The sequence below is a fragment of the Strix uralensis genome, chromosome 5, assembly GCF_047716275.1.
Source record: "Strix uralensis isolate ZFMK-TIS-50842 chromosome 5, bStrUra1, whole genome shotgun sequence".
Classification (NCBI taxonomy): domain Eukaryota; kingdom Metazoa; phylum Chordata; class Aves; order Strigiformes; family Strigidae; genus Strix; species Strix uralensis.
Window position 1 is genome coordinate 35,544,489 of NC_133976.1, and position 11,367 is coordinate 35,555,855.

An 11,367-nucleotide genomic window follows, 5' to 3' on the forward strand; every position below is an offset into this window, starting at 1 on the left:
AATCTTTAAGAAGGAGACAGTGTGAAGCCTTTGCCTCACTGACAGATGACCCAACTATATCACTGATTTTAGCAAAGACAATCACTGTTTTCTCCTCATACCTTATATGTAAACATATGGATTTTAGTTTAATGCATGTATACAGACAAAAGAGGGAAAGAGCTTAATGAAAGGATGCTAACCTGCTTGATAGCTGAAGCCATGTTTAAATTTACACAGATAAATGTACAAATAAAAGACCCAAATGCATGGTCATGTCTCTCTCCTAAATATTTATTATCCTCTGCCTAGAAAAATGTTTTCCATCTTCCATTTCCCTGAATATCTGAATTAAAATCTCTAGCAGTTTTCTAATTCCACATTGTGCACATCACAGCAACACTGTTTCCTGATCTAATCTGTTTTCCAGATAGCTTGCTTTCAAACAATTAGCTACGTCAGGATTTCTCTGTAGCAAATCAATTGTTGACAGCTTTGGCTCAGCCAGATATAAGCTTTAGCATGATGACATGCCTCTCAAAAGAAATCACAAAAAATGGCAAGTGGCTGTTACAGTAAGCCTCTCAAAAATAAATTACAGTTGCCATACCGTGTAACCCTTTAATTCTGATTTTGTTTATCCTTTACCCTTTCAGTATATTCCCCAAAGATAGAATGAGACAGACATGCTCCAATTACTCTTTGGTAAACTGTAATTCCTTGCAGAAACCCTTTGAAGTTGGTATTACTCAATGTGAGAAAGATTGGCAAAGTCCATTCCAGTCCCAGTATGCTAAAAAGAAAGAAAAAGGGGGCAAATAGAAAAAGAAATAACAAATAGAACAGTATGCTCATTCCAATAACACAACACTTCATGCAACCTATGTTGCATCACCAGTTCAGGCCAGTCTTACCAGGTTCATAAACTTTGACAATGATACAGAATCACAGAATCATCTAGGTTGGAAAAGACCTTGAAGATCACCCAGTCCAACCATTTGGGCAAAGAAGGAAACAGTACATATTAGACAAGGGCCAAGTCTAGAGAAAAGCTGTGCTTTCTGAATTCACGGTGCATAGTCTTTTATATTTTTAATGACTTTGACCAAATATGGTATTTTCTCTTTTAAGAAGCTTCCTCTTTTAGGAAGCAAATTTTATAACCACTTGCTGGAACCATGTGACACTGGAGAGATTAATTGAAATACTCCCCCTATTTCGTGAAGTTACCTCTGGAGAGAAGCCAACCACACCTAAGATGAAGCTCGAGCCCTGGTGATGATGTTAGGCTTGTTCACCGTGTGATGCCACAGCAAGCTGCGGAGGTTAAGACAACTGACTATAATAAATCCAGTTATTGTAGCTTAATGAGTTAGTGCTAATTAGCTTGAGTCCTCATGACTGACAAGTTTCATTCCTTGACAAAGACAATTGCAAAGGTAATGTGTTAACTTCTACCTGTTTTCATTATGTGTCAATATTTACAAACAAATACAACCACTTTACTTCTCATGAGTAATCCCATGACTAAGTTTTGAACAAAATGAGTACAATGCCCCCCATTTAAAGTTTTCAAGCAAACATATTATCAGTTGAAGGCCATAAACATTTATCCAGTGCTGCTATGCATGCTGGTGGCAAACCTAATCCTTTTGTTCTGATCAGTCCAAAGAAACTCATGACTTTTTTCCCCTAGTGATTTTATTGTAAGGATTTTATAAGCCCGTGAAAGGAATTGCAGGAAGTCTCGACATTTTTCTCAGTACCCTTCTGAGTTTGCTTCTGTGCTCACTGCACAGGAGCTGAGTTATCAGCATGACTGAGAGTGTTTTATAGGGGTCAGACCCTGCCTCTGAAGAGTCAGCTGCATGCACTGAAAGTGCCTCTAACCATGCATGAGAAATTGCTATGTATGGACCAGAGAGTAAAAGCCAAGGCTAAGCCTTCACTGAAGACATTCACATTAATGCCACACTGTTTGCTTTTCCTGAAGGAGGTATCACTGTCGCATGGCCCTACACTCACAGAGAGAGGAGACACAGTTCAAGGACTGACAACAGATACATTTTTTTAAAACATTTTATCTCTTTTTATTTGTTTTTCCTGATGGTTGCTACAAGCAAAGGAGGTATTCAGAAATGTAACTGCACGATACAAACACAGGCAGCAAACTAAGTTGATGGCATGAAAGGTGTGTCTGAGAACACGGAGTTGACAGAATCGGAGTCGGATTTTGTTCGAGTAGTTTTTAAGATACTCTCAGCAATGATATTGTCATTAGGGAACAGTTTTACCTTCCCGTTCTGACTGTGTTTTGGTTCGTGCACAGGTTCCAGGAAAACCACCCGTTTACCAGTACTAGCCTTCTTCTCGTCGGCTGGCAGCTCTTGTGGTGGTGTGGAATTCAGTATGGATGAGTGGGCACTGCTTTGGTTCAGCTTCCTCTTCCTCCTTTTCGCCTTACATTGGCATGGACAGGGGGTCAGATAGAGATACAGCAGTACTAAAACAATACTGGCTACACAGGCAGCAAGGGTGGTAAAAGCTGTATTAAATGCTTCATGAGCATGGGATCTGTTCACTGTGAAATTGCTAACATTTATTCTAACCTCTATGGTTTCATTTAATAGTCTTTTCTTATTTATTGCAATGCAGGAATACAGCCCTGAGTCCTCTAGCTGGGCATCTGTTATCTCCAGGCTGCCATTACGAAACACCTTAAAGTTGTTGGTCTCCCTGTCTGGCTCCAGCAATCTATTGTCTGGACTAACCCAAACAAAGTGCGTGCCCGCATCGCTGATTCTGCTGTCACAGTGTACAATCAGCCTGTCACCAACCTGGGCATCGTGAATAAACCCAAAGGCTTGGAAAGAGCTGTTGACGGTGCTTTCAGAGCAATTCAGAAAGTTGTCGTGCAATAAAGGCAGTTTATTGTAACCTCTTGGGTCTGATCTCAACAAACAGGTGTACTCATTTCTGAAGTCCACCACTGAGCTGAAGTGCCTTTGATACCAGAAGGTTAGCATGGAGTACAGCACACAGTCACAATAAAATGGGTTGCCATGAAGATAAATTCCACTAAGATGTTTGGCTGGCACTGAACTCAGGCGCTGAATAGGCATCAACTGGATGTGATTAAAGGAAATGTCCAGCAACACAAGGTCTGTCAGTTTATGTTTTCCAGTGTACAAGTCCAGCGGGAAATGTGAGAGCAAGTTATAGCTTAAGTATAGTTTCTGCAATTTGTACAATCCTCCAAAGGCTGAAGACTCTATCTGTGTTATGTGATTGTTGTACAGCAGGAGAACCTCCAGCACTCTCAGCTCCTGAAACACAGGGCTGCTCAGTGTCTTCAGGCTGTTGGATGACAAGTCTAGGTACTTCAGATTTGGGGTTGTGGAAAAGCTTCCAGTGATAATGCTGCTAATGCTATTATGATTGACTATTAAAGTGTTCAGTTTCTCAAACAGCGCTGGGACCCATTCAGGCTCCAGAAACCCAATTCTGTTATAACTCAGATCCAGCCTTTTCATACATTTATAAAGATTTCCTGGCACTCGAGAGAGGTTCTTATTGGTGCAGCTTACGATATCACTGGCACAGATGCAGGCTGTTGGACACATCCCTGGGGCACTGCCACAAATGCTCACTGTGAAGACCAAGAGGCATGCCAGTCCTTTGCAGTTCACTTTAAAAACTCCAAGTCGAGTACCAATTGTCTGCCAGTTTAAAGACATTGTCACTGTCTCTTAGTTGTCTCCCAGTGCTCCTTGCCACAGATTATATGTGCAGTTAGCTTTGCACTAATTGCTGTCAAAAGAGGGATACAGAGGTACAGCATGTTAACATTCACGATTCATACCCTGCCTGATTTCTTATCGTGCCTTTTGAAAAATATGGGGAATTAATCGTTAATGTTTCATACTGTTAACTATAAAATCTAGTTGTTCCTAGGTGATGTAAGCTTAACACTGGTTTTATGAAAACATGAAATTCTGCACTTGTGTAAATATTCACACTACAGATATATTTTTTCTCTTCAAAAACAATGCAGCTATTCTTCAGTCTTGGACCAAGGAATGCAATTTCTGACAGTTTGTAAAAAAAATAAATCAGAAATGTTCCTCTGTGGAACATGATTGGGTAATGGCATCCCCTACCTGTTTCCAAACCAACCCAGACAGAAAACTCCTGGTACAGGAAAGAAAAAGCCTCATCCAAAAATACTATTTTCTTGTCTAGTGGGGAGCAGTTACAACATGTGCTTCTTCCCAATCAGAAAATGTCACACATTTTCAAGCAAAGAATTTCCTCAGACTACTTTGCTTTTAAATGTCATACGATGTTTTCCTTTCCCACCCCCCCCCTTTTTTTTCCCCCCTTCCCCCCCCCCTTTTTTTTTTTTTTTTTTTTTTTTAATTCAGTAACTGATAGTTCAGGTAGCAACAGCCTATTGTTAAAGTTATTCAAGATGTCCAATTGGAATAGTTTGTATTCTGCTACTTCTACCTTTGTGAAAATAACTGTTGAGGAGAAAACCTATGCCAGGTGTCTACCTCAGGTGCAAGTTTTGGGAACTTTCAGTAAGAATGAGTCAGCCATTTCTGAAAACTTAGTAAAGGAAAAAATATTTTGCTCACACTTAAATAGTAAGAACAAACCTAACTATACTCTTTTCTGAGAATATGTTCGTGTCTCTATGTTTTGAATCAGGGACGTGACATTTGGCAGGGTAGTGTGCCAAGGGATATGCTTTTTGCCATCTCCTAAGAAAATGTACACATAGCAGCACAATGAACATTTTTGTTCACTCTTGCTCTCCCTGGATACCTGTTAAGAGTTTGTCAGTAAATTCCTGTGTGAATCCATATGCTTTTATTATCCCCACCCCTTCACAACTCAAACGCGGTATTCAGCTCCGTCGTATTAACCTCATACCTCATTTCTCCAAACTCACCCACCTGTTGGAACAGCATCTGAGCAGGACAAACCGCGCAATGTCTGCTCTGTGCTGCTGAGAGAGGCTATGGCAGTGGCAGTGGGAAGGAGGAGAAAGAAGAAACCTCAGATGGAAAGAAGCAGAATGAAACGAGAAGTTGCATTCTCTGATGAGGCAAGATGGGTGAAGAAAGGATGAGTCTTGAGTACAAAAACATGAAAATCAAGATCTAAATGGTGGAGGACAGCAGGGCAGAGAAGCGGCTAAAGAAGGGGAGAGAGGGAAAAGGAGGATAAGGGACGCATAGGGAAGGAAGGGCAAAACCAGGGAGGAAAGTGCTAACGGAACATCATCATTACTAATGAAGCAACTAAGGAAGATGTGGTTTGAGGATGCAGAAGTCAGTTAAGGCCTACAAGACAGGCAAAGCAGATGGGGAGGGTGTAAAATGCAAGAAGAGGGTTAAGCAGAAGAAAGATTCAGGAGGTGAACCTTAGAACACACTTCTCTGGAGAATTCACATCTGCTACTTATGAATCTAAGATTATCTATGCAATTAATTAATATATGTGAAATGCACTAATCTCCACTCCTCCTCAGTTCCTTATTCTCCTCCTTCTCTAACCCTCTGCCAATCTGGCAAGCTGATGTCTTCTACTGACAAATCTACTCTCGAGTCAAGTGGCAGAGGATGTGCTATGAATCTAAAGAGCTGAACCTTCTAATGACCCATTAAAAGAAGAAATATGAAGGCAGCAGGACAGGAGAATTCACCTTTCACAAGAATTTATATATACATTGGCTTTAAATGTTTGCATTATCAAAAACTGTATTAAGAGAATGGCAAGGCTGCCAAGTCAAGTGCTCAAAAATTAAAGTGTCAGAATTAAGGTTTTCTGTGGCATTTTAGATTTTATATATGGTCTTTAGTTACATGATTGCTTCATTTTTTTCCCCAAACCCTTTCCTCACACCATGCACAGGTTCTGAGGAAGAACAGGGAAAAGAAAGGGTGATTACCTCAGGAGCTCAGTCAATGCCTATACTTGAGAACTGGAGCATATCCTAGCCTCTTCTACAGAATTCCTGTGAAATCAGGCAAATTATGTGAACTCATGACTTTTAGAAAACAATGAACATATTATAGTCACCAGCTTGACACTTAGAAATTAAGGAACCTCTGTGTATTAAGTTTAGGAAGGACTGATCTGAAGAAGTGCTGAGATGAGAGTCAAAATGCTGTGACTAGCTGGCACTCTGACTTCTGACTGTAAGTGTTCTCGTTGCTTCTCTGTCTATAAAAGAGATATAGCAATATGATCTTAAATATAGAAATATTGTAAAAATAAATAGATTGATTTGAAGGGATGTTACTATCAAGATTCATAAAGTCTTCTAGGCTTTTAGATCCTATTGAAGAATCTGACTGCATGGGGTTTTCAGTGGGAAGTTAGGAACCCAGAGGAATATATTTTTTTAACCAGTCCTAAGCACCTAACTTTGTTGGTTTTGCTAGCTAGCTAGTCTATGGCAACAATTACAGAATCACAGAATCATCTAGGTTGGAAAAGATCTTGAAAATCATCTAGTCCAACCGTTAACCTAACACTGACAGTTCTCAACTACACCATATCCCTAAGCGCTATTAATATATACAATTTCTTCTAGAGGGTGAGACCTATGAAGCATTACAGAAATGACCATCAGGAAATAATTTTGTACCTCACTGTGGATTTGTATGGAATGCAGTACATAAGGCACAATGGAAACACACTGACAGGTGAAAAAATAATTTAATAACTGCTCTAGTTAGTACATTGCATGAAGCAAGGTATCGGAAAACTGCATACCATAAAACAATGTGCTGAATTATAAAGCATCCACAAAATGGGAGACAAGCTGCTGTTGCATAGGTTGCCTTTCCCACCAATATTTGAATGCTCAATTCTGCAACCTATACAGCCTAATTTTTAATGTAACTACACTTGCAAAAAGATGAATGGCACTTTCAAAAATCAGTTCCTATGTTGAATATAACTGCAATCCTGGAGATACTCCAAATGGGACATATTAAGTCAATGCTCAGTTTTGGAAGGGTTACCAAGTTTAATACACTAAATAACCTTGCAAGTTTGTTTCTGTCCATACTTACAATTATCTGGCCAGAAACCCTGAGCTAGTCTGCAACTAAATCCCAAGGGCAGATCAGTGTCTGGTGTAAATCAGCATAATACCTTTGAGTTCTAAGGAACAAAGACAGTTTGCAGGGGCTGAAAACTGGGTTGTCCATTTCCGAATCTTGTTGAAGTTATCAAATGAAAACTGTTTCAGATAACTTGCCTTGCCCGGTGAAGAAAATCCAAATTAGAGACATCATAAACATACCATGGGATACACAAGACTATTTGGCAAGTACCCTGACAAGCAGAAACCTTCCTTGCCATGCCCAACTCACAGTGCAGTGCCTACATTCCCAACAGGTTCTTTGTCCTTTTGGAGAGTAGGACCGTTGAGTTGGAAATTGCTCCTCAACCTGTGTTCCCCAAAACTTCTGCACAGGTTACACAGGATGATCTGCAAAGCCAAGCATGTTCAACGTAAATATTTATAACCTATGTGATCATTTGAACTTATTCAAAATGACTGCATAAACATTTCTGGGTTAGTCATGTGTACATGTTAAGTGGCAAGGAAGAACAAAGCCTACAATCAGCCTTATATTAAAAAGCAGAATTTTGTTTCATTCCAGTAACATTACTTCAGGTTTTAGAAAAGTACTATTTTACAAACTTCAATATGACATATTTTTGCAAGAGAGATATTGCTATTAAATACTATCAGCTAACATGTGCCAACAGACTCTGGCTAAGTACTTCACCATTATTTCTGAATGAGCTGGGTAAATAGCTTTTTTGATTTATAGTAAAGTGAAGGGCGTGGTTGGAAGTTTTGTACTTGAATTTTTTTCAAAGAAATAATTTGTTTGTGGTGTTAAAGTGTGATATTTTAAGTTCACTGCCAAAACCACAGTACTCTCTGAGAGGATTCGTCTGTGCAGCAATGGTGCATATGCTTCTTAGCTGTTCAAGAAGAAATGCAGGACATATGTATATATACTCTGTTGTCAGGAATGGCGTAACTGACTACAACAGATCAGCTCCTAGAGAAGTTGAGGATTTGGCTCTTGGTTTTGATCTTTTTAATGTGTGTGTGTTTGCTGGTTTTTGTTTTGTGTTTTTTTTTTGTTTGTTTGTTTTGTTTTGTTTTGTTTGGTTTTGGGTTTTTTTTGTGTTTTTTTTTTTTTTTGTTTTGTTTTTGTTTTTGTTTTTTTTTAAAGTAATGAATACCTAGAGTTGCTTATGGAAAAGGGGAATGCTGGACAACCATAAACATCCTCACCATCAGTTATCACTGCAGGATCAGCTAATGCCCTAAACACTCATTTCCACTTTCTCTGGGCTCTCTGTCACTAATGCTACATTAATAATCTCTATACCAGCTTTCTCTTCTCCTGTAAGTACCTTCAGGCTTATTGCTGTTTCTTCCAGGGAAACCTGTACACCAAGCTATCTCTCACAGTTCATTTGAGATTTTGCTAAAAAATCCATCTCTTATTTTAAGCAGTGAAGACTGGACTAGAGATCACGTCACCTGAATGCTTTTGCAAACACTACCATTAGTCTTTTCAACATTAAACAAACTGGGTTGAGAAATGCTTTACAGTAAGAATAACATCTTCCTGTACATTGGTGATGCAAATAGTCCCACATCTGGCTGGCACTTTCTGCACAGTGAAAATGCAAATATTTGCACACAACCCTGCTGTACTACTGCAGGAATACTGTTGAGCCTCTAGAGAGATCAAACACTAGAAAATATTAAAGATCTCAGTCCACCCTCCAGAAGGTCCACATCATTTCTACATGTCCTAGCTCTTTCCCTTGTGCCACGCCTCCTGCGACCATCTTCTTTGACTCCTTTGTCCCCCAGTCTCTCCAGCCCACAAGTCATTCATGCACCTCTACACCTGCCCATTGACTTCTAGTGCCCACACAGTTGCTCTCCCCCTTTTACCAGTCTACATACCAGTCTACATGAATCAGGGCTGTATTAAATATAATACATGAAATAAACCAGTGATGGCTCAGGTGTTAACCATGTTTCCTCACAGCCCTTGTTCTTTGGCTTGGCATTTGACAAAGCTTCCCTCGTGAACTCAGAAGAAAAAGTGACTGTTAGAACGCAGTTTAATTAATTTATAAGAACAATATTATACAAGTACAATTATTCATGCTTTTAATCCTAACTTTATGAATCCTGTTTTAGTACATGATGCAGCTGTTAATTACAAACAGACTAGTGGCATCCTACATTTAATCTTTTAAAATGTTACACTTATAAGGAAGGTCTGCATAAACTTCTATTCCTTGTGTGTGTGTGGGGATGCTGTCAGTGGAAATACCTGTGTAGCGGCCACCTCATTCCAGTCTCCAGGATCTACTCTGCTTTTATCATTCCTGAGTGGGAAAGGCACTCTGCATCAAATCTGCCTGACAGCTGTGCTTAGCATTTCTGACTGAGCAGATCTGGATTATCCAACCACCGTAATCCATGAGATTTAGTGACATGATGGATCTGATAGCAGAGACAGTTGGTGAGCTACATCTGGGTGATGTCTTGATACACTGGACTAAACCCCTGAACTAGGCTAAGCAGGACATAACAGTGATGAAAAAATGGCTTTACATCACCTTTGCATCAAGCTGATCCTAAGGTCAGTCTGGCAAATGGAGTGGACTCTCTGGCCAGCACCTGACCAGACCTGAATAGTGCTGAATTAGAGATTAATTTGTCCTAGTAACCTTAGCCAGATAAAACTATCTTCTCCCACTCGTGCTTCACTAAAGATTGAATTCGTCTGAAGACAGATTTCTTTTTTTTTTTTTTTTTTTTTTTGCATCCATGATAACTCACTTGGTTTAAAGAAAACTGAGACACAGATGAGCAACTGGGTGACATACCACGGAACCTATGGCAGTACCAGCTACGTGGAGTCAACACTCTGCAGTTCTTACCCCTCTTGAGAGAGTACAAGGGAAATACCCATCAGTGAAACAACAACGCATCCTTCTTGCCATGTTACTTCATAAATCAAGATGCACCCTAGCTTAAACCTTCCAAATGACTTCAGTTGCTAAGGAGATCAGCAAATAATTAAGAAAAAATGCAATGATAAGCGGCAGTGCCTGTTACAGTATCAGTAACCAGTCTCCAAGCAATGCCAGATTTTACGAAAGTTTAGTTGCCCAGCGTAGGATCCTCACCGCCTCCAAAGGCTTCTCTGACGGGCTAAACTTCAGAGGAAACCCCCATGCCTACGAAGAGGGGGGCTCCTGCCCGCCTCCCGATGGGGACTGACTGCTGCAGCGCCCCGATCCCTACCGGGGGTCGGCGGAGGGCAAACTTTTGGCGATCCCGGCGGCCGGGCGGGCTAAACCGGCATCGGACCGGGGGCAGCCGCGGGCATCGCGCCGGCCCCTCGCCTCGCCCGCTCACCCCCCTGAGGGGTCTCTGACCGCCTTCCCGGGGCAGGCTCGGCCACAGCCGCTCCGGAGGCAGGGACCGGGTCTTCCCCGCCCGGTGCCGGGCTGCGCTCGCCGCCGGAGCCGGGGGTTTTCGCTTGGGGGGGGCGCGGGGCGGACTAAAAGTACGGCTCCGGCGGCCCCTCCCAGCCCCGCTCCTGCCCCTCCGGACCCTTGCCGCCCGCCATACCCCGGCTACTGGGGAGATGTCTGCTCCGCCACCCCGCCGGGCAGCGTTACCTGGAGCTCCTGGCGGCCGCTTCATGTCCGGGGAGCGCGATGCCGGCCCCGCCGCCGCCGCCAGCCCCGGCCATGCATGTTCCTCTCCTCTCCGCCGCCGGGGGAAGTTGGGGCCGCCGGGAGCACGGTAGCGGCTCCGCTGCGCTCCCCCGCGGGCGCAGGCAGTGCTGGCCCGCTGCTCCCGGGGATGGAGCGGAGGCCCGGAGCCCGGTACCGGCGGTGGGTGAGGAGGGAAGGCAGGAGACTCCCGGTCACGGCGGCGCCGGGGGTTTTATCCCCTCCTGCCTCCGCCTTCCCTGTCCCCCCCCTCCCCCCTACCCTGCCGCTCAGCGCCGGACCCAACGTCGCTTTCCCTCGAACGCGCTCCCGGGTGCTTCCGCGGCCGCGGGACGGAGCCGTCGGTGCCCCGGGGGAGGAGCGCACCGCCTGCCCCCGCTCCGCCTCTCGCCCCCTCGGGGGGCCGCGGCCCCGGGCGGGGGAGTGCCCGCTGCTCCGCCCCGCTCCGCTCCGGCTCCGCGCCTATCCGCGCCCGCTGCCCCCGCCAAGAGAGAGGGCAAAGCTCTCTCCGCCCGGCGGGGCTCAGCCCCTCCGGTGCAAACCAGCCCCGAGCCTGGCGGCAGCTCCTCA

At 43.3% G+C, this 11,367-nt stretch overlaps 1 protein-coding gene across 3 annotated transcripts; it reads right to left on the bottom strand.

The window, feature by feature from the left end:
- Positions 1-2,044: 2,044 nt before the first annotated feature.
- Positions 2,045-11,099, bottom strand: AMIGO2 (adhesion molecule with Ig like domain 2). 3 transcript variants are annotated; one of them, XM_074870435.1, is made up of 2 exons: positions 10,741-11,099; positions 2,045-3,789 (listed from the first exon to the last, which is right to left on the bottom strand). In XM_074870435.1, the coding sequence occupies exon 2, from the start codon at positions 3,714-3,716 to the stop codon at positions 2,151-2,153; it is 1,566 nt and encodes a 521-aa protein (XP_074726536.1). In that variant the 5' UTR covers positions 3,717-3,789; positions 10,741-11,099; the 3' UTR covers positions 2,045-2,150. The 3 variants fall into 3 exon arrangements, with proteins under 3 accessions (XP_074726536.1, XP_074726538.1, XP_074726537.1); XM_074870437.1 differs by lacking the exon at positions 10,741-11,099 and adding an exon at positions 10,243-10,259; XM_074870436.1 differs by lacking the exon at positions 10,741-11,099 and adding an exon at positions 7,374-7,385.
- Between the last annotated feature and the right edge of the window lie 268 nt (positions 11,100-11,367).